Genomic DNA, 20800 nt, shown 5'->3' with positions numbered 1-20800 from the left:
TAATATTTCGTGTTAGAATTAGCGTTAAAATAAACTTATATTTAGTAGTTACTTGTTTCAAGAAAGAGAACGCATATTACAATTTTTCAAAATAAAGAATGAATACCCCTATCAATAGTTATAGCCGGACTAACAGCTGAAAACACCTGAAGTTTACAGAGCCAAAAATTTTGACGTGATGTCATTTTATGCATAAATAAATTTATTGTATGGAGTACAATTTCATTACATTATAATTTAACTTCCATTCATACGCTCATAATCAGAATACAGATATAAATGTGCAGATAATTCAGCCATAGTCGCAACGCACCAGGCCATTTAGTCGGTTGGGTTTTGGATGACAATCAGGATGAAGTCCTTGTCGGGCGCCACCATGATCTCGTGCTTCTTGGATCGCACCCGCAGGAATGTCATGTCGTTGGAAGGATCCAAATCCCTCACCACACTTCGTGCCTTGTCCGCCAGCTGACTCATTAGGCCAGCGTACTGAACGGTGGTGGTGTTGTCCAGCGTGGATTTGACCGGAATACCTAATTGGGAGGCGTTGAGAATTAGTTGGGTATCTAAGCACACACTGGCGTGCAGTTGAACCACCCACCTTCATTGTTGACCACAATGGTGCCCACAACACCTTTGTGGCTTTGGATTCTTTTGAGTGTTTCCTCAACCTCCTGCGACTGTAAGCCATGAGGGTAACGTTAGTTTCTTAATGTATACACAACTCTTACTTACCATTTTTCTTATAATTTTGTTAGAAACACGGCAGACACCACCGCTACCTGCAGTAAACTTTGTTTGTTCAATATAAATGCACTGCCAGTGATGGCACATTGTTCATGTTAATTTAACAGATTTCCACAAAAGTTAACAGAAAATATCGATATGAAGTTTTCAGTTAAAAAAAAAATCCAACGGTGCAACGGTAATTATCAAAATATTTGTGATTGAATATATTAATAAGTTTATTATTTACTAGCTATACATAAATAACAACAAAAATAATCTGACATATTGACCCATATAGCAACCCGCACCTTGGAAACCAAGAAAACAATGAAATTAGGTCAAAATGCACGAAACCGTTATTACAAAGTTCAAGTATTGTATTAAAGAAGACGAAAAATATGTTTCTGGATACTCCACAAAAGGTAAAATATTTTTATATTGAATATGAATATTTCTTCATTGGTTTCATCGTTAAATAGCCACCTCGAACCCTGCGGTATGTGGAAAAAGCATTCGACCTGGTCAAATCGAAAATACATGTTCGAGATGTAGTGATTCTCAACGAGTCGGGACATCCGGTGATGAGTACGATGGACCGAGACGATGCTGTGGAATTTTCCGGACCTTTTCAGGCTATTCGAGGAAGACTGGAACGCGGTATGAGTAAAATAGATCCCACGGACGAACTACTAATGCTGAGAATACGCACAAGAACCAACGAGGTGCTCCTGGTGCCAGACTCCAAGATAACACTACTCGTAGTACAGAACGCGCACGATTGCTTCGAAAAATGATGCAATATTTTAGATTTTCCAAAGACAATTTCTTATGCGTATGTTACTTTATTATTAATACATGAACCAACTACTCGTATGTCAGTAATTGGTATTTACACGTGCTTATACATGTTTAAGGCATTTAAATATCTTTCAATGGAATATATAACGATTATAACAAGGAACGAATCCAATCTGTGTGCCTCATAACATTCGTAAAAACGAGTATGCTGTTCGATGAAAAACTTAAAATGCCAAACAAAATGTAGCGAATCTGGCCATTGGCATTCATACGTCCTACCAATATGTAGCTACGTTTCTGGCGGGGATTACTTGTGTCGGATGGATCATCCACGCACACTTGATTTTCGTTGATTTGAAATCCGAGATGTTCCGCGCATTGGTTGCGTTCCATAAGCTTGACGTCGAATTGTTTAGCTAACACTGTATCAACTACATTCAATTCTTGAGCCTTTTCGGCGCTTTGCTGGTACATTTGAGTTGTCAAAATGCAGATGGGTTTCTTTACTGCAAAAGAATGAAACTTTAATCGAGGTAATGGCTATGATAGTAGGAATGTTACCATTGCTGCTTATTGTTCGAACAAGTTTGAGTGCTGCTATGTCATTCTGGTAATCATTCGTAGTAAATCTTGGGTGCTTTGAAACCGATTCAATTTGGTAGACTGCGTTTATCCCATCGAGAACTACGAACACGTATCTGAATAATATATACATATGTTTTGTAATTCATTAATTTAAAAGGGTATCAAAATAAACTAGTAACTAATGTGACAAATAGCAGTTAATGCACAACTTACAAATAGGCAGCATCTAGAGGCAAGTCTGTGGCAGCAGCGATGATCAATTCTAAGAAAAGAAACTCATTCTTGTAAAATTTATACTAATTTAATTGTTAAATTCTCCAGTGATAGAATATACTTACGATCTGTTATTAACACGCCAACGGCATAAGATCCAGGCCAATAAATTTGTAGCTGCGCAATCGGTGCATCGATATTCTGACTGCAGTTATTGTACAACATCGGAGGAAGTGGTGGCGTAGCCGCAGGATTAGAGTCAGGAACAATGGGATTGCGCATGGCAATGTCTCCCTCGGACCTGCCGATTGATGGGTTGTCATGGCTATGTATTGTTAATAAGATCCAATCCACATAGCTGGTCACGTCGGTATACACTCCTTTGCATTCTGCACCCTCAAAGCTTAAGATTCCTAACTGTACCTCATAAATCTGATTTAAAGGAAACCTTATTCGCGTGGTCAATGGACCCCCAGAACCGCCCGTACAGGTGTCTCCATTATGGATTCCAGCGCAAATCTGTCTTGTATCGATATGAAAGTACGTTGTGCTTTTGCAATCGCTTCGATTGAAGTGTAGAAGATCGATGGTTTGCAGCATTGTGCTCACATTTCCGTTCTTATATCCCCAGCCAAGGGCTGTAAACGTTTTCAAGTTTTCAACAACGCCTTTAAGTCTTGGATCCAAAAAGATGCAAATTGGTTGAACCCGAACTGCGAAGACATGCATTGAAATGGGGCTAGGGCGGCTAATTTGCATGCGTACCTGTGTAGATGATACTATCCGACAGTTGAAGCAGTCCTATATCACTTCGGAATCGCAATGGAACGAATTCAGGGTGTGGAAAGACCTTAATGACATTGTAAACAGCGGCGGGATCATTTATGTTGAGTGCCCCCAACCGCACGTATCTGTAGTTAATATATGTATATATTCGTTTTTAAATTAACCGCGTGAGCACGAATTATTGAAACTAGTTCATAAAGCCAGATATTTTCGAACTTTACTTACAGTCTATCCTGTTTTAGCAAGCAATGAGCAGCACTTAACACAAAACCTAAAAAAAATATATTCATTATTATATAGAGAAGGCGAGAACACTAATCGATAATCGCGACTACTAGATACCCATTACACAGCTAGCAAACAGAGATGCAGATATGCAACATTTAGTCAGTGAAATTAAGTAATTAAATAACTGAATTCCTTCAAATTTCAACACAACATGAGTAACGTATTGATTAGCTAGAAAAAATACTTTTGAAACATTTATGAACACTTATGAATGCTCGATGTTCAGACGTACGGACATACGGACACGTATTGTCCTTATACTTGTGTGTTAAATAAAGACACTAACGTGTATGTATAATTGTGCCACCGCATTGAAAATGCGATGAATTAAATATCGCTGCCATCCATATTGATTTTTTCTCGGCTGCATTGGGACCACCGTTAATTTTGGGACTGGTTGATATTCCACAAGGAGTCTCTATAAACTGGGAGGGATCCATTTGTGTAAGACACAAAGTCAACAAAGACAACAAAACAACCGATACCAAAGACCGCATTTCTCCCCAGGCAATGAACGACTAAATCCATAACATTTCAGAAAGCTTCTTATCAGCTTAAAACTCCTGAATACCAAAAAAACTTTTGAATTTTTTGTTTTGTATAATTTTGTACGTTTTTTGTTTTCTCTTTTAGTTTGAATTAAAATAAAAATTGTTTGAGTTCCCTCAAAACGTAGTGATAAGATGGTTGAATTTACTTGTAAAATATTTTTGATTAGCCTTTGCCAAATGTTCTTAGATGCTGGGTAACTAGTAGTCTGTTCAGAGCTTGGAAAGCAGCGACTCACTCAGCGTTGCATGCTTAATCTCGTACATGGGCAGATCGTCTCGGTTGGTGATCCTGATCAAGAATGTACCTACATATGTACATACAATGTGTACTTTATAAGGTCGGAAACATCGTATATGTTACGTTCTTTTCGAAAGAAAAAGTTAAGAAAAACCAATATTGGAACAGTAGAACTAAAAGTTATAGAACTATCAATAAGTTCAGAAACATCTTTTAAAAATAATAATATTCCTTTTATTTAAAAAAAAACTGGCGTGATCAAACCATTAGATCGATAGTATATTCGCAATTAAGTGGCAACTCTATCATTTGAAGAACTGTATCAACATACGGACGCAATCTGAATTTGTGAACACAGAAGACTAGTCTCTTTTTCGACGTGGAACGGATCAGTCGGAGAAAAAAAACCGCTGCTGCGAATACACACACTTGTGTATTTTAATTAAAACTTTAAGGTTTATCGGTACTTAAATTTGTCGCAGCAAATCAGTTGCTTGTGTAAAAGGTTACTCTTCTTCAATGTTTTAAACAATAAAATAAGTTTCCTTCCAGTCAAAAATGTTTAAATAACAATTTCTGTGCATTTAATAGAGCGTGAAATGTTGCTCTCTTCTAACACATTTAAGAATTCGACATGTGTATGTATGAATAATATATGTTGGTGTTGTTTGATTGTTAAATTTCCAGTCACATCATGGATAGATACATTTGCACATGGCTGTATCGGACATTAATTAAACATTTTTGGCAGAAATGTATGTTTATACAAAGTTATACAAACTTACGGATAGATTTTGGCAGTGCGAAAAAAAAGAGAATGAATGTACATACATGCACATACAAACATGTGTACATGCATAATAGAACGAAGATATAAAGCAGTTTCCGCAAGTCGATGCCGAAATACCCTTTCAAATGAATTTAAAAAATAAGAGAAAATGCTATAGTCGTGGATTGCTATTGTCGTAGGCATGGCAAAAGGATTTTTGGTAAATCGATAGAAATTGACAAGAGAAATATAAATATGTAAAGATATCAAAAAATGTTGCAAAAATGTGGGCAGTTTTGAGCGACTCTTTGTATGGCAGCTTTATGATATAGTCGCCTGATATGGATCGAACTAAAACCAAAAGTGTATATTGCCAGAAACAACGAGTGTGAATTTATTTTTAATTTATCTTTTTATTATTTCTATGATATAGTGATCTTATCTAAAGTTATATGCAGATATATAAAAACAAATACGAGTTTCCGTAGAAACGGACGGACATAACGACTCGAGATCTGGACCTTCATAAGGCCAGGTCTACTCGGCTAGGGATCCTGATCAATGTCTATGTATTACTTTAAAGTGGCGTAAACTTGTATTTTTACATGTTACATACTTTTAAGCAAATCTAGTAAACCCTTTTAATTTACATGTGACGAGTATAAAAGTTGAATGGTAGCAAAAGAAAATGAATTGTATTATATAATGTTATCTTAGTTAATCAGCGTCTGATGAACGCCCTCTTGTGCGCACATTTTTTTTTTGTTTTTTTGAGACTATGATTCATTAGTATGCCAAAATTTAGAGAGCAGATTTCTTGGAAATCACGAATAAATTTTTAAGGTTCCAAGAAGTGAAATGCTTAAAAAACAACAAAAACAGAAACACACTTAAAAAGCACTTAAAAATAACGGATGTTTATTATATGTACATACATACACAAAAATAATAATAAATGGGTGGTATCTTCGCTTCTGTGGAATTTTCTATTTAAGCTACAATATATGTATGCATGTATATTTTAACGTCTTCCTTTACGCTCCCAAGTAAAAAAGCCACACCATTAGCATTAATGAGAAACATATGTACATATTTATGCATGTCTATTCCAATATAAAGAAAAATTCATCATATGATTTTTTGTTTGGCAGAAAATGCGAATAGTTATTGGATCGATCACCGCAGTTCTTTTGCTTTTATTGCAAAACTCAAATGCCGAAATTCCCGGTTGCGACTTCTTTGACACCGTAGATATTTCAAAAGCGCAAAGGTTCTCGAACGGATCGTACCTCTACGAAGGCTTGCTGATCCCCGCCCACTTGACTGCTAAGTATGACTACAAGCTCCTGGCCGACGACTCGAAGGAGAAGGTGGCGAGCCACGTACGAGGATGTGCCTGCCACCTTAGGCCCTGCATCCGGTTTTGCTGCCCCCAGTACCAAAAGATGAATATGGGCGTGTGCTACGGCGACATGTCAGAGGACGAGCTGAACAAGCACGATCCCTTCGTGAACGTGACGCTCAGCGACGGGTCGGTGGTCAGGAGACACTTCAAGGAGGACCTGATCGTGCAGTCGGACCTGGCCAAGCCCGGATGTCCCCGGATGTACTTTATGAATCACGAACTGCCGGGCAACGAATTCACGCTGTTTGAGGTTAGTTTCCTGTGTTCCTGTCACTTCTGAAGAGTGTAACCGTCTTTGAATCTCCGTAGAATGGATCTCTTCTGCGTCACTGGGACAATGCGGAACTGAGCAAGCGGGAGTACTGTGTCCAGCATCTTTCATTCACAGGTGATAGTATCCGAATTGCACCCCACTTCTGTCCACTTTCGTCTGAGCACTCGAGAACGTGGAAGACCGTTGGTAAGTTGAATTCCCTGCTTGATTTTAGGGTTTTTCGTTAATGTCCTTTTTCACAGCGATTGTGATATCCATGATATGCATAGTCCTAACGATCAACGTGTACCTCTATGTCAAGAAGCTTCGCAACCTGCAGGGAAAGTGTTTCATTTGCTACTTGGCCTCCTTGTTCCTCGGCTATCTCTTCCTGCTCCTCAACATGTGGAAATACTCCTCCCACTTCTGCGTTACAGCAGGTTTGCTTATGGCGATTACAAGATAAAGGATGACTAATTTGACATTCCGATATCATGATCAGGGTTCATGGGCTACTTCTCCGTCATCGCCGCGTTCTTTTGGCTTTCTGTCATCAGTCTTACTCTCTGGAATTCGTTTAGTGGCAACTCCGGCTGGCTGAACCGTTTCTTGCCACAGGATCGGTTCCTTTCTTACAACTTATACGCCTGGGGCATGGCGCTGCTCCTGACTGCAATAACATATATAGCTGACCAGGTGGTTGATGACGAGAATTTGAGACCCCGCGTGGGCGTCGGAAAAAGTTGTTGGATCTACAGTAAGTTACTATTCCTATAATTAGAACTGCGGTGTAACTCGTTTTGTTAACCAACAGCTGGGGATATGACTGTCATGATCTACTTCTATGGTCCGATGCTGTTGCTAATCGCTTTCAACATAACAATGTTTGTCCTGACGGCTTTTCGTATAATGAAAGTGAAGAAGGAAGCCCAAAACTTTACTCAACAGCAAAACACAACCAATAGGCTCAACTCGGACAAGCAGACGTAATAATTTTACAATAATTTATACAGTTTCAACTCCAAAAAGTTAAAATTTTTAATTATTTTCAATGTCTTTTAAAGTTACACCCTATTCCTGCGACTCTTCATCATCATGGGCTTGTCGTGGAGCTTGGAAATAGTCTCGTTTTTGTTGAGCAAAAAGCAGGCTTGGGCCAAGGCTTTTATGGTGGCTGACTACTTCAATTGGTCCCAGGGCACCATCATATTTGTGCTCTTTGTTCTGAAGCCCAGCACACTGAAGCTCCTGAAGGAACGGTAAGTAATCGGTTCTTTCAGAGGAGGTCCAATTAACCAGGTTCTATCATCGTTTTTGGCTGAGCAGGATTAAGGGTGGGAGGAATGAAGTCGGCGCCAGCGATGAACATATCTCACTTCAGAATACAAAAATTGAACCCAGTGTTTTTTAATATATGGGTAATGTGAAAATACAGTTTATTAGTTCATTTGGTTTTGGAAACCTTCTATTTTGTACCACTAACAGGCAGCCTAATGTTCGTGACCAAAGGCTGCTTTGCTTGCTCATTATTGCTCACATGTCGTATGCTCATATGGGCTACGAATATTTGCTACTTATCACTTCTTAAGTTTCTTGATTTATGCACACTGTCTAAGCATGTCTAAGCATTAATTAAATGTTGAATGTAATTGGCCATTAAGTTATAACTTTGCGCAATAATAATCTATTGTAATCCATCCTAGACGTGCCATCAAAGCGAGATCCAAGCAACTTCTACCCGGATATGCACAGATGTTATTAGACACGAATACTCGGCATTGAGGATGAAATCTCAGGGAAATCCTTTTCGGAGCAGCACTTACACTCTCTCGTAGTATTAATTTTTAAAATGGGTACTGCTTGTACTGCCTCAATTTCTAAATATTCATTTAAAGAACTAAAAATAATTTTATAATGACTTGTTATGACAATGACTAACTAGAAATCTAAATTCCTGCATTTTTTTTTATAAATTACGATTAATTCCTACCACAGAAAAGTGTTTCTAGTGACTTTAAAATATTACTAATTTAGGATGCTAATAATAAAATTAAAGATTGTGAATCAAGAGAAACTAAAATTCCTGACTATAATTAAGTTGAATAAATGAGAGGAACATACATATTTTTAACATAGTTTTAAATAATTTTTCATGCACATCGTTGTTAAAAAACAACAAGTTATTTGAATTTATTAACCGCAAAAAATCATATTTTACAATGTCATTCAATTGAACGATAGAGAAAATTACTAAAAACGATCTAGTCGAGTTCCTCGACTATAAGATACTCATTTCTCAGCTAGTTTTTTCATTTAAAAATTTCCTTCCTCCCTTTCTATTACGTTTTGCACAGTATTCAACGAATCTATTATATTTATTTATTGCTTATTGTATAAAGCATTTAATTCCTAATTGGGATATGTCCGTTCGCCAACCTGTATGAACTTTGCGTATTATTACTTAAATTTATCTATCTATGTACATGCCAAGAACTGATAGAATGGCACGGTTCCCGCCGATTGTCGCTGAGTATGGGGTATCTTAAAGCACATTCTTGTTCTCTCTTGACATCGCTTATTGCGGCAGAGCTGTGCTGTCCACATTTTGGGATCAGTCATCTTAAAACTCTGGTCGGGCAAACATGTTTTTTGTGTTAGTCGTTCCATTTAAACCTTGTGTAAGTATTTATATTTAAAATTTTTTGCATACAAATTTTTAAGCATAAAAAGTACAAGTCTAGTACGATTTGACCGTTTTTATACAGTTTCGTCCTCTTACACGGATAATTCTTGTGACCTAGTTTTAAAAATGAACTTTTTTCAGCTTCGTAGAATGCTTATTAATAACAAAAAGATTTGTTGAATTTATTTTTAACATTACTAAGTTGATAAGTTAAACTTTGATAAATAACAACTTATACAGAATGGTACATTTGAGTGTACCATGATTCAATTTTTTGTTTTCGACGATCATAAGCTTAAGTTCAGTTTCGAGTTTTGCGGGGATCATTTTGCTACTATATTTCTAAATGTAAGCACTTATCTTGGGTTACCGGCGTAGATACTTACAGGATAGCATACATCATTTGAATTCAGTTGACTATCATTTTAATTTCCTTGGCAGAAAATGCGGATATTAGATGTTTTGTTAATCGCAGTTCTTTTTCTGCTGATGCCAAAATCAAATGCCGAAATTCCCGGTTGCGACTTCTTTGACACCGTAGATATTTCAAAAGCGCAAAGGTTCTCGAACGGATCGTACCTCTACGAAGGCTTGCTGATCCCCGCCCACTTGACTGCTAAGTATGACTACAAGCTCCTGGCCGACGACTCGAAGGAGAAGGTGGCGAGCCACGTACGAGGATGTGCCTGCCACCTTAGGCCCTGCATCCGGTTTTGCTGCCCCCAGTACCAAGAGATGAATATGGGCGTGTGCTACGGCGACATGTCAGAGGACAAGCTGAACAAGCACGATCCCTTCGTGAACGTGACGCTCAGCGACGGGTCGGTGGTCAGAAGACACTTCAAGGAGGACCTGATCGTGCAGTCGGACCTGGCCAAGCCCGGATGTCCCCGGATGTACTTTATGAATCACGAACTGCCGGGCAACAAATTCACGCTGTTTGAGGTTAGTTTCCTGTGTTCCTGTCACTTCTGAAGAGTGTAACCGTCTTTGAATCTCCGTAGAATGGATCTCTTCTGCGTCACTGGGACAATGCGGAACTGAGCAAGCGGGAGTACTGCGTCCAGCATCTTTCATTCATAGGTGATAGTATCCGAATTGCACCCCACTTCTGTCCACTTTCGTCTGAGCACTCGAGAACGTGGAAGACCGTTGGTAAGTTGAATTCCCTGCTTGATTTTAGGGTTTTTCGTTAATGTCCTTTTTCACAGCGATGGTGATATCCATGATATGCATAGTGCTAACGATCAGCGTGTACCTCTATGTCAAGAAGCTTCGCAACCTGCACGGAAAGTGTTTCATTTGCTACTTGGCCTCCTTGTTCCTCGGCTATCTCTTCCTGCTCCTCAACGTGTGGAAATACTCCTCCCACTTCTGCGTTACAGCAGGTTTGCTTATGGCGATTACAAGATAGAGGATGACTAATTTGACATTCCGATATCATTATCAGGGTTCATGGGCTACTTCTCCGTCATCGCCGCGTTCTTTTGGCTTTCTGTGATTGGAATACACTTGCGGATTACGTTCAGTACACCCTCTAACGGTTTGAATCGATTCCTGCCAGATAATCCGTTCCTTGCATACAACGTATATGCCTGGGGCATACCGCTACTCATGACTGCAATCACCTATATAGCTGACCAGGTGGTTGATGACGAGAATTTGAGACCCCGCGTGGGCGTCGGAAAAAGTTGTTGGATCTACAGTAAGTTACTATTCCTATAATTAGAACTGCGGTGTAACTCGTTTTGTTAACCAACAGCTGGGGATATGACTGTCATGATCTACTTCTATGGTCCGATGCTGTTGCTAATCGCTTTCAACATAACAATGTTTGTCCTTTCGGCGCTTGACATATATAACACAAAGCTCAGTGTGCATGGCTTCGCCAAAAAGCAAGAAACAAACCAACAGCTAAATGACCAACAATTGTAATTATATTTTATTATTAGAAATTGACTGTAATGTCAATTGACACTTTTTGTAATCTGTTAACAGGTTTACTATATTCCTGCGACTTTTTATCATCATGGGCTTGTCGTGGAGCTTTGAGATATTATCCTTTTTGATGAGCAAACAGCAAGCTTGGGCTGAGGCTTTAAAGGTGGCTGACTACTTTAACTGGTCCCAGGGTACTATAATATTCGCGCTTTTTATTTTAAAGCCTAGCGTTCTAAAACTGCTAATACCAGGGTAAGCAAACTATTACGAATAACCTTGAAACTTGACCGTCTCACACGTCGAAATCGTTTGATTTAGGTGTCGAAACCTCCCAGGAAGTCACCATAATCCGAGATCAAAAGCAGCTCGATATAATTCAACTCATACGGCTTGTGAAGAAGGATCGATTGCGGATCCAAACGCAGTGTAGCTTTAATTGAAGGTCGTAGACGAAGAGTCGCTTGGAATTCAGAAAGATGTAATGTCTTTGTAATTGATCACATTATTTTGATTTTCTGTAGAGCCAAAGCTTCTAAAAAAATGTTTGTGTCCAGGCAATACATAATTTCTTGGTATATATACTAGTGTGTATCGCCATTAAAACTATATAAAAAGCAATAAATATTAAATGATAAAAAATAAAACACAAAAACAAGAAAAGTAAAATATTTTTCGGATCATCAACTTTTTTGTAAGACTAAATGTAAATATATTTCTGGCACCGGAGTTTCAAACCAGGGTTTGCGTCAACAATGCTGGCCCATCACTGGCAAGTACCAAACGATTATAGAAAACTTTTGCTAATCGATTAAGCATCGGGGGTCATCGATGTTTCTCCACCTCTACAATTTCATGTTGTTTTTTTAGTCGCGGCTGTTTGACGTTTGTCGCTTTCCTCCGTTGCGAATATAATATATTACGTAGCTCATTTTAATACAAACGGAATTGCGAGCGCAACGACGACAACAACAACAGTAGCACTAACCGTAAGCGCAGGGGCCAAAAATTAGATTGCGTTTGCGGCCGCAAAGATTTGATGACGTCGCATACGCCGTCTTCTAGGGCGTAAAAAGCAAAGCAAACAAACGCGAAAAGCGAAACGTGTAAACGGCGTAGAAGCGATAAACGCGACTCAAATACGCAGCAGATAAAATACAATACGCGAGAGGAGAAAAGTCACGGGAATTATTTTTGCTTGTGCTTTTGCCAGTGTCGTGTGTGTTAAGTGCCAGTGTGTGTGTGTGTGATTAAGAGGATAAAAAGGAATAGAACGGTAAATGCAGCGCCGCAAAAATGTGCAGCCTGACGCCAAACCACATGGTAAACGTAACGCAGCAGCACCTACACGATCTATTGGAAACTTTCGAAAAAAAGTCCTTCGAGGCGGCGGCCTTTGAGGAAGGAACGGCGGTAAGTTAACGGTACCAGTGTGTGCGCGTGTCTGTGTGACATACATTTAGGCGCACGTGCACGTGCTGTCGCCGCAAAACAAGCAGACACACACACCCATGTACGAAATGCCTGTTGTGCTAGTGTGCGTGGCGCCTACACCGAGGACACGTCATAGTGTCCTGCCCTCCTATTGCTCTTATTCTCTTCCCTTCCTTGCGTTCCTCTTACTCGACGTCTTCCTTCTGCCGCGCCCCAAAAATACTCAGCCACTCAAAATGGCCGCCATTAAGCTTCCTGCGAGGAAAATCGCATTTTCATGGCAATCATAGGCGCTAAAACATGTCGTTTGATGGACTTAATGGTTCGATTTCTCTAAGAGCAGAATTAATCACGGGTTAGCTTTTCCAATTTGGTAGTCGATCAAGGTGGTAACCTATAAAAGCACTAATCACTAATCAAAATATCTTTGATAAATAATAAAAGCAATTAGCTGTATTTTTGGATAAACTTGCATGAATATGCATTTTATGGTTATAATATTTAATTTAATTGATTTTGAGTGAGATCTTAACTTTTGGATTCCATTTCTGAGCAAATTTCTAATTAATTGATAAGAATTAAATTGAGTGTCAGGTTTCAGAGTTCCTCATCGAGTTGCATTCATTCTGGTTATTAAATCAAATTCAATTCGGAAATCCCGAGTAAGCAGGTTTTCCGAAACCGGAAACTTCCTAATAGCTTTTGCTCTCGAATTGCCATTGAAACTCAATATCCCACTAAGCTGCTTTAAGCGGTAATTAAAAGCCTAACAACTGCCTTTTTAGGCCCGCCCCTGAATTACGCATAAATGTGCATTTCCTTTCCACGACACGCACTCGAATTCGACTATTGTCTTTTGCATTCAGCTCATCCCCTTGCACCCTTTAACCCACTTTACCCCCCTCGAATGTCACGCACGCCCTTTTAATAGTCCAGTGTGTAATGCCGTCTTATCGCCCGCTTAACCGGCAATAACACAGAATAACAATCGTAATGGCAACTTGGCAACAGCCGCTGCTCATTTGCATGCCAGTGCTGGTGAATATATTTAAGCCAAATCCCCGAGCCAGGCTGCATGGAAACAGAGCGAGGAAAGCCAAGTGGAAACTTGGCACGTAACTCACGTTTCCGCGACGATCTTACTTTGGTTTGTTCAGCTGCAATCGGCACATACATACATATGTGCATACTTACTTATGAATGTTGAACCGCCAGCGCAAACTTTGTTGCAAACGTGTGTTTTTATCAAACAATGGCCAGGTCTTATCGCCAACCAGGGCGCCAACCTTCGATTTGATTTTCCACAAGTATTTTCCTATTCCTTATCTATCTGCCAGCTATTCGAAGGCACAAACAAAACGCTGCTACTGCCCCTTGATACAAAGCATTGCATTTTTGATGGGGTGCAAAGGGTGAATTATGTGTGCGCTTCTCTCTCACTTGTTTATTTCCCAGTCTCCTCGGGGTTCAGGGTTAAGTTTAGCCACACCGATTAGATTAGGCGCCCGCTCAGCCAAAGTCACAATACCCAAGCAAATGACGTAGGCCAGCGATGAGGTTTATAGCTTACAGAGAACGTATGCAAAAAAACATTAAATGAAAAGGCAAAAAAATAAAGGTATTTACACTGATTCGCGGCCATTTAAATTGCAGCTAAAGAAAAGTCTTTAACATAATATTGCACCCTGAAATATATTTGAAAAACTTTAAAATTAAATTGAAGAGCTTTCCAAATTCATAAGTTGTACTTCTCGTCTTATCGCAGCAATGAAAAACAAACCATTAAAAACGGCTCTCGTTTGGCACGTGACGAAGATTACCAGCAACAAACCGAGTGAATAATAAGATTGAGTTTGCTCCAATTTACATCAAGACATGGAAATATTTAATATTCAACATCCATTTAAAAAATTACACTTATTTATGTTGGTTTACCACAAAAAAAAAATACATTTATATGTGTAGATTTGCTAAAAAAAAAAAATCAACGTACATTTAAAAAGTTTCGCAGTAGACGCCGACCGACAATCGTTGGACAATTATTGTATAATTATGGACTCTTAGAAACCCTGGAAACTCCTGCGGAACTCCTCCTCGAAATCCGCGTGGCCAAGATCAAGCTTGTGGAAGTCGGTGAATCCCTCGCGATCCAGCTTGGCCTGGGCCCAAAGGATCAGCTTGATGAGGAACATCATTCTTGGCTCCATGGGCTCCTCTTTGCTCTTACCCTCATCCTCGTGGCATCGCAACATGGCTGCATTTATTTCACCGGCCACCTTTTGGCGATATGAGTAGTACATCAGCTCCCCGTACGGACTGTATTCCGGCCGATCGAAGGTCAGCAGACCCATGGTCCGCTCCACTTCGTGGTAGTGCCTTGGATCGACCTTGGAAAAAACCCCTGCCTTGCTCTGGGCAAACTTATGGCCTTCTCCATCTTCTGATCCCTGATCATCTCGATCAGGCGCAACTGTTGCATGTGGAAAAACACATAGTTGTCGGTCTCGAAAAGGCGTGGATAGATCCGTGTGGCCAGGTCCATGGCGTACTTGACCTGACCCACACGCACGGCATCCTGAATCCTCAAACGATCCCCGATGGTGTCCATGTGTGGACCCGGCTTCACAGACGCCTCGGTCATGAAACGCTTGGCGGCCTCCTGATAGCCCTCTAAATGGAAGTTATGTACTTCAGCTAGGAAGGGTAGCATACTAGTGAGGCTCACCTGTGACCAGATAGTTCATCACCAGACGATTCAGGTCTGCCTGCCGGCACTGGAAGCTCATCATCCGGTGGGGCCACGAAGTGGATGGTTTATACTCGGTCATTTTCAATTCTTATAGTTTGATTTAGGTACTGAAAGTTGAATAATAGACAAAGAAGTAAATTGACATTAGATTACTTCCTTAGTTCGTTGTATTATTTCTCGTTTTCATCTATCTACTAATAGTGAACATGTTCTTTCCATTTATGTGACGACATTAGAAAGCTGTCGAGTTTTGTCTTCTTACTTTTATTGAATCCCACGCATTTTGCTGTCATATAGAAAAGCTCCGCTGATGATCATCTATTAACAATGTGCTGATCATTATATCACTTTTGTTTTCAGCGAGTCACTCATCATTTTTGCGCACTGATTTATTTTTATGGCCTGGCATTGAAAACTGTTGCAGATGCAAATGCAAATGCGAGTGTGTGTGTGTTGGGATTTGCATTTGTATTAAGTATCTTAAGCGTGGGTGGGGTGAACCATCTGTCTGCTCGTGTGGGCGCCAAAAAGTCAATCCTGGCCAAGCAGAAATGCCAGAAATAGCAGGGAAGGCTTTTTCTTCATAGATATCTCACTTTCGTAAACATTTTTATCGAGCGTCTTGCGTGTGTTTGCCGTTTTGTTTTGTGTTTATATTTTTATATATTTGAATTGTTTTTTTGCACAGTTTTAAAACCCACCTGTTGTTGTTTTTTTTGCTGCTTTCGTTGTCAATCAAAGATTGTTGCAAAAATTGCACCTGCTGAAAACGAAGAAAAGGGTGAAATGATTTTGCAATACAATGGAATATGGAAAACGTACTCTGTTGTATTTGTTGTATTGTTTTGGATGGCTAGCTGCAGTTTTTCTTCTTTTTTTTGGCAACAATCGGCTTAATCCAAACCAATTGGACCAAAAACGGCCGCGTTGCGAGCGGTGCCTTTGGCGCCTGCTGGAACACTACTCTGGTCCCAGGAGCTGCAGGACCTGGACGGCAGCTACTCCTCCGCATTAATGTGTATCCCGCCTGAAGCCTTCCAGTCTGCAGCTCGCTTCCAGTTCGGAGATTGCACTCGTTTTGGGGGTTGCAACCAGTTCCAGGAACAGTGAAGCCACCGTATGGCAAGCGCCGGTGTACGGAGCATTGAGTATTGGACCCTTCTGGTCGCTCCTGCTCGCCTGCTCTTGTTGGCAGCAGTCTGTGCCGTGGCCACGCCCCCGCCAAAGGACAGCTTCCCACCACCGCCCCCGGAAACGGATGCAGCTGCGCTGCAAGCCGTGCGGCGTCATTTGTGTGGGCGCTTTGGAAAATGCGGCACAGGCGCGCAGGAATCGCCGGAAGAGCGGAAGTGCGACGCCTTCCATCGCAACAATTGCAACCAAAGTTGGGCACAGTGGGATAAGTTCGCACAAAATAGGTCAAATATGAGGACTTCGCATTGTTCGTAGAGTAAAATACAATAGAATAGTTATGTTTATTTTGCCTTATTAGTCGAAGTGTTCAGGATCAATAAGCTTTTAAAAGCTATTTAAGAAGTAATATTGGTGAAATAAGCAATAATTCGTTGCTCCTTAAATTTATAATATCTAAACGTTCAAAAATATATAAAAAATACATTGAAATTGACAAGGCTAACGCATTTTTGGTGATTGATTTTTAATGTATTTGTCGCAGATCATTTAAATGAAACGAAATTGGCACGCGCCATGCAGACGCCTCTTTTTATTTTTCTGATGCGCGGCAGACAACCGTTAGAGTTTCTGCCGAACGTAGTCTGGTCGTGGGTAGGAGCGAGGGGGAAGTAGATGTCTGTACGAAAACGAGAAGCATACAGAAAAATGCGGTGTGCATAAGTATTGGTGTATGCGGACTAGAACAACTGTCATAATTGTGTTGGTATTGCGTGTAAAGTCAAGAACTGCGCATAATTCTGATTTTGTGAAGAAGAGATCAGTCAGTCAGTTTTCGATCGTTACGCATAACAGACATGCCTCGCTCAAGTGCCAGAAAACGTCGCGCGAATCATAACGAGAGTAGTGAAGAGGAAGAAGGGCATCCTGATGACTCTTCGACATCAGAAGTGGGATCGCCTATACCTACTTTGAACAATGAAAATAGTTTGCTGACAATTTTGGAGTCGCAAAATCGCCATTTTTCCGAACTTTTGAAACAAGTGCAACACTCACAAAGAGAGTCAAGAGAATCGTTTGCTGTGGTTTTGCCCAGGTTTAATCCTGAACGTGCGGGATCAGATGCGCAATCCTGGTGTTCAACGGTGGACTACATCTTGTCCGAAAACCAACTGGAAGGCAGCGCTCTTGTGATGACCCTTAGCAAATCACTGCACTGTGGTCCAGAATTCGATTTTTTTTGGCATAAACTCTAAAAATTGAGCTACAGACTTGAAACTTTGTACATTTTGTTGTTAAATCACAAATAGTTTGCACACAAAATTTGAAGTCTGTGCGACCACGCCCTCTCTTGCCTCCCATATTAACTACTGGTATGACTCAGGAGTCAACGAAATTTCATTTTTTTTAAATAAAAGTGTGTACATTGTTGTTTTAAAAATAATCGCCCTCTTCTTCTTCTAGCTCTACATTATAATTTTCCGAATTTGAACTCGAATCAGAATCAGAATGTGAGTCCAATATTTTGTCTGATGGATCAGTTTTAAAATTAGACTGTATTTCCAAAAGACTTATTACTGCCTTCGGAAGTGGTTTTTTCCTATTTTTTCTCTCTCTTTCTTTTAAACATATTGTTGATAATAGTGGGTCCGAGGAATCAATAGCTCTGTGGAAAATATCACTCATCGTACTGATCCGACTATTTTTCCTTGCATGTGATAATCGGTCCCTTTTGTAAAGTTTATTCCGGGCTTCACTCGCATTTTCGCCTAGGCATCCAAGTGGAACCAACGCCGAATTATTGATTTGATATCCGTGGACCAGTACTTTATGGATCGTTGGTGACATAGGATACCATGGATACGTTTGCATATATAATTGAAAAGTTATATCGCAAAAAGAACGAAATTTGTCGGAATTTATAAAATAGTTGGATGATATTGCTATTAAAATAATGTGAAACTTTTCCAAAAGATGTTCGTTAAAGCTGGTTATCGACGAGAATTTGGTACTTGCGAAAGCTCTTCTTGCCGTATTACCATCATTGCTATTGCCGCTGCCATTCTGCTTTGCTTACTCGAAGGCCCATTTCTCTCCACATTTCCTCCTGGATATATTTTTTTCGAATACTCATTTTAACCTTGTCCTCTCCTTTTATATGCCACTTTTTTATCTCAGCTCTGTATGATACGTTTAAAACAAATTCAAAAAAATGGATCCAGGCATGTAGTGGACTTACCCCAAATTGTAAAGCTTTTACTTTTGGTACAAAGGTTTCTGAACTAAAATTTGAAATTTTCAACATTTGTGTTGGGCTGACTCCACAGATCGGACAACATTGAGTAGATTTAGTGTCTGTTAATACGTTTAGGACTTTTCCATCTATAAGTGTCATGTGCATTTCATAGCTAACTTCTATGTCACGATTTTCATCATATTTATAAGTGAATGGCGTAAGATTATTAATTTGATTATCTAACTGATTTTTTTCCATCATTATGTGGACAGCAGTTTCCTTTATCAACTCAATTTTTAGAGGTCTGCAAAATCGAATGGACTGCGGTGCTCTGTTTATCCAGATATGCCGATCAAACGAATCTATAATTTGTATGGGTATGACAGAAGTTACAAATAAAGATTGATCAGAAATTGGTGTGCCAAGTGCTTCAGTTTCATATTTCTGCTTGTAAGCACTATGACCAGTTGTCCCATCAAATCCGTAGCTGCAAATTAATTTGATTTTAAAGATATCTGGAAATTCCTTGAAAACATCAGATTGCAACTTAATTAATCTTTGCGCTGTATGATCCAAGAGATTTTGTAATAGCACTTGAGCAGTGTTTTCCATTACTTCTATACCCTCTGGTCGGCACTGTAATTTAGCTTCGATCACTTCATTATACGGCGGATATATATCGCTGTTATGGCTTTTATTTAAAAGCCTTGTGCTTATATATTGCTGTTTTGTCAGCGTGTTTTCCAGGAGATAAGCTAGAGCTTCATCTGGTGAAAGAGGAGTTGGTTTTTGGCATTGAATTTGCATCCTCGATTCGCTTGGAAATTCTGGTGTTTTTAAAGTTTCTTTAAGAACAAAGGCAACGTCCCTCTTGCATTCTTTTCTAGCAGAAACAGTTGCTGCATGAATCAAAAGACTTGTGTCGTGGTCACTTTCACTTGCCAGATTCGATGCCAGTTTCCTTTTTAATCTTTCTCCTGCATTTTGGTAAGATAAGTTTCGGCGTCCCACTTGCTGGGGTGTCTTGGAGTTTTCAAAATCACTAACAGGAATTGTTATCTTAGACGCCATCCACTTGGTATGTTTGGAAATAAATCGGTCTAGTTGTCTGTTACACTCGGGCAGTTTTTTTTTAATAAATAATTCAAAATTTACTATTTTTTTGTCAATCTCTTCTGTCTTTTTCAATTCCAGATTATTGTTGTTGATTGCGGAATAAACGTAATCTGAAACATAACTTATTTGCCTATTGTTACGCCTCCAAATGTCCAGGAGGTCGCTATGTGTGAACTCGAACTTGCCTATATAAAATCAAATTTTTAAGAAAACGAGCAAAAATGGGCAAAATATATTACTTTACCGTGAAAGAAAATAGTTAAAGGTACAAACTGACGTTTTTAACTTTTGTCAGAAATTGTCAGAAAATTAGTTATACTCCACGAAACACAGGGGACACGTTAGAATTTTCTGTTAAAATACACATAAATTGGATGTCACACAACATAAAAACAGTACAACTACACATATATTACATATATACGTTAAAAACATCATACCTTGACAATTATTTTCCATATTTTACTATAATTTTTGGATGCGTATTAACGATCGTACTACGTGCAAAAGTAAACAAATAATTTGGCGGGAATTGCATTCTCTCAATCAGCTGTTTAACACTTCAACTTTAAAAGCTCATAAAAAGATTTAGTGAAGCTTTCGGTCAATTTTGTTTTTGGTTTTTATTTATATGATCAATTTTCTATTAGAAAATAATTGCTAAAAGACGATATATTGACATAAAAATTTAGAGTTTATGCCAAAAAAAAACGAATTCTGGACCATAGTGCACTGGAAGGAAGCGCGTCTCATTGGCTTTCACAGACTTGCTTTCCTGGCATATCATGGCCACAGTTCCGAGAATTGTTTTTGCAACATTTTGCGGGAACAGAAACATTAGCGGCAGCAGTTATGAATCTGCTAAATGGACGCCCTGCGGAAGGCGAGTGCCTGTCGT

The 20800-nt window shown here is 39.5% G+C and overlaps 6 protein-coding genes and 1 pseudogene across 9 annotated transcripts; 3 read left to right on the top strand and 4 right to left on the bottom strand.

Moving 5' to 3' along the window:
- Positions 1 to 215: 215 nt before the first annotated feature.
- Positions 216 to 849, bottom strand: LOC6620933 (dynein light chain roadblock-type 2). The gene is made up of 3 exons (XM_002045092.2): positions 736 to 849; positions 602 to 680; positions 216 to 533 (listed from the first exon to the last, which is right to left on the bottom strand). The coding sequence occupies exons 1-3, from the start codon at positions 832 to 834 to the stop codon at positions 322 to 324; spliced, it is 390 nt and encodes a 129-aa protein (XP_002045128.2). The 5' UTR covers positions 835 to 849; the 3' UTR covers positions 216 to 321.
- On the top strand, positions 841 to 1690 carry LOC6620931 (dynein light chain roadblock-type 1). The gene is made up of 3 exons (XM_002045093.2): positions 841 to 925; positions 980 to 1151; positions 1209 to 1690. The coding sequence occupies exons 2-3, from the start codon at positions 1128 to 1130 to the stop codon at positions 1521 to 1523; spliced, it is 339 nt and encodes a 112-aa protein (XP_002045129.2). The 5' UTR covers positions 841 to 925; positions 980 to 1127; the 3' UTR covers positions 1524 to 1690.
- LOC6609596 (transmembrane protease serine 9) lies at positions 1556 to 3659 on the bottom strand. The gene is made up of 7 exons (XM_032714199.1): positions 3632 to 3659; positions 3337 to 3382; positions 3091 to 3236; positions 2451 to 3038; positions 2326 to 2374; positions 2089 to 2225; positions 1556 to 2033 (listed from the first exon to the last, which is right to left on the bottom strand). Exons 4-7 carry the CDS (start codon positions 2923 to 2925, stop codon positions 1678 to 1680), a joined length of 1017 nt encoding a protein of 338 aa, XP_032570090.1. The 5' UTR covers positions 2926 to 3038; positions 3091 to 3236; positions 3337 to 3382; positions 3632 to 3659; the 3' UTR covers positions 1556 to 1677.
- Positions 3660 to 4561: 902 nt separating this feature from the next.
- On the top strand, positions 4562 to 8739 carry LOC6609595 (probable G-protein coupled receptor Mth-like 3). Of its 3 annotated transcripts, none has more exons than XM_032714191.1 (9): positions 4562 to 4693; positions 6109 to 6612; positions 6672 to 6822; positions 6879 to 7055; positions 7118 to 7372; positions 7430 to 7601; positions 7680 to 7874; positions 7942 to 8033; positions 8319 to 8411. In XM_032714191.1, the coding sequence occupies exons 2-8, from the start codon at positions 6112 to 6114 to the stop codon at positions 8024 to 8026; spliced, it is 1536 nt and encodes a 511-aa protein (XP_032570082.1). In that variant the 5' UTR covers positions 4562 to 4693; positions 6109 to 6111; the 3' UTR covers positions 8027 to 8033; positions 8319 to 8411. The 3 variants fall into 3 exon arrangements, with proteins under 3 accessions (XP_032570082.1, XP_032570080.1, XP_032570081.1); XM_032714189.1 differs by lacking the exon at positions 4562 to 4693 and adding an exon at positions 4773 to 4826; XM_032714190.1 differs by lacking the exons at positions 4562 to 4693; positions 7942 to 8033 and adding an exon at positions 4773 to 4826 and having other exon boundaries at positions 8319 to 8739.
- Positions 8740 to 9158: 419 nt separating this feature from the next.
- On the top strand, positions 9159 to 11848 carry LOC116800293 (probable G-protein coupled receptor Mth-like 4). Of its 2 annotated transcripts, XM_032714186.1 has the most exons (8): positions 9159 to 9293; positions 9740 to 10243; positions 10303 to 10453; positions 10510 to 10686; positions 10749 to 11003; positions 11061 to 11229; positions 11297 to 11491; positions 11558 to 11848. In XM_032714186.1, exons 1-8 carry the CDS (start codon positions 9258 to 9260, stop codon positions 11667 to 11669), a joined length of 1599 nt encoding a protein of 532 aa, XP_032570077.1. In that variant the 5' UTR covers positions 9159 to 9257; the 3' UTR covers positions 11670 to 11848. The 2 variants fall into 2 exon arrangements, with proteins under 2 accessions (XP_032570077.1, XP_032570078.1); XM_032714187.1 differs by lacking the exons at positions 11061 to 11229; positions 11558 to 11848 and having other exon boundaries at positions 9243 to 9293; positions 11297 to 11454.
- A 2679-nt stretch (positions 11849 to 14527) lies between these two features.
- Positions 14528 to 16340, bottom strand: LOC6620778 (annotated as a pseudogene).
- A 1910-nt stretch (positions 16341 to 18250) lies between these two features.
- On the bottom strand, positions 18251 to 19942 carry LOC116800294. Its single transcript, XM_032714198.1, has 2 exons — positions 18790 to 19942; positions 18251 to 18730 (listed from the first exon to the last, which is right to left on the bottom strand). The coding sequence occupies exons 1-2, from the start codon at positions 19855 to 19857 to the stop codon at positions 18725 to 18727; spliced, it is 1074 nt and encodes a 357-aa protein (XP_032570089.1). The 5' UTR covers positions 19858 to 19942; the 3' UTR covers positions 18251 to 18724.
- Between the last annotated feature and the right edge of the window lie 858 nt (positions 19943 to 20800).

Source organism: Drosophila sechellia, chromosome 2R (genome assembly GCF_004382195.2).
Source record: "Drosophila sechellia strain sech25 chromosome 2R, ASM438219v1, whole genome shotgun sequence".
Taxonomy (NCBI): domain Eukaryota; kingdom Metazoa; phylum Arthropoda; class Insecta; order Diptera; family Drosophilidae; genus Drosophila; species Drosophila sechellia.
This window is presented reverse-complemented; position numbering and strand designations above follow the sequence as displayed.

Excerpts from the sequence above, each read along its gene's own strand:
- LOC6609595 (XM_032714189.1), top strand. The coding sequence starts at position 4,788 with ATGTTGCTCTCTTCTAACACATTTAAGAATTCGACATGT. Across the intron at positions 4,827-6,108 it reads CATTTAAGAATTCGACATGT|AAAATGCGAATAGTTATTGG; the intron begins GTATGTATGAAT and ends TTTGTTTGGCAG. Across the intron at positions 7,373-7,429 it reads AAAAAGTTGTTGGATCTACA|CTGGGGATATGACTGTCATG; the intron begins GTAAGTTACTAT and ends GTTAACCAACAG.
- LOC116800293 (XM_032714186.1), top strand. The coding sequence starts at position 9,258 with ATGTTTTTTGTGTTAGTCGTTCCATTTAAACCTTGT. Across the intron at positions 9,294-9,739 it reads TCGTTCCATTTAAACCTTGT|AAAATGCGGATATTAGATGT; the intron begins GTAAGTATTTAT and ends TTTCCTTGGCAG. Across the intron at positions 10,687-10,748 it reads CCACTTCTGCGTTACAGCAG|GGTTCATGGGCTACTTCTCC; the intron begins GTTTGCTTATGG and ends TATCATTATCAG.
- LOC116800294 (XM_032714198.1), bottom strand. The coding sequence starts at position 19,857 with ATGGCGTCTAAGATAACAATTCCTGTTAGTGATTTTGAAAACTCCAAG.
- LOC6620931 (XM_002045093.2), top strand. The coding sequence starts at position 1,128 with ATGTTTCTGGATACTCCACAAAAG. Across the intron at positions 1,152-1,208 it reads TTCTGGATACTCCACAAAAG|CCACCTCGAACCCTGCGGTA; the intron begins GTAAAATATTTT and ends ATCGTTAAATAG.
- LOC6609596 (XM_032714199.1), bottom strand. The coding sequence starts at position 2,925 with ATGCTGCAAACCATCGATCTTCTACACTTCAATCGAAGCGATTGCAAA. Across the intron at positions 2,226-2,325 it reads CCTCTAGATGCTGCCTATTT|ATACGTGTTCGTAGTTCTCG; the intron begins GTAAGTTGTGCA and ends TATATTATTCAG. Across the intron at positions 2,034-2,088 it reads TCGAACAATAAGCAGCAATG|TAAAGAAACCCATCTGCATT; the intron begins GTAACATTCCTA and ends ATTCTTTTGCAG.
- LOC6620933 (XM_002045092.2), bottom strand. The coding sequence starts at position 834 with ATGTGCCATCACTGGCAGTGCATTTATATTGAACAAACAAAGTTTACT. Across the intron at positions 681-735 it reads ACAAAATTATAAGAAAAATG|TCGCAGGAGGTTGAGGAAAC; the intron begins GTAAGTAAGAGT and ends CATGGCTTACAG. Across the intron at positions 534-601 it reads CATTGTGGTCAACAATGAAG|GTATTCCGGTCAAATCCACG; the intron begins GTGGGTGGTTCA and ends CCTCCCAATTAG.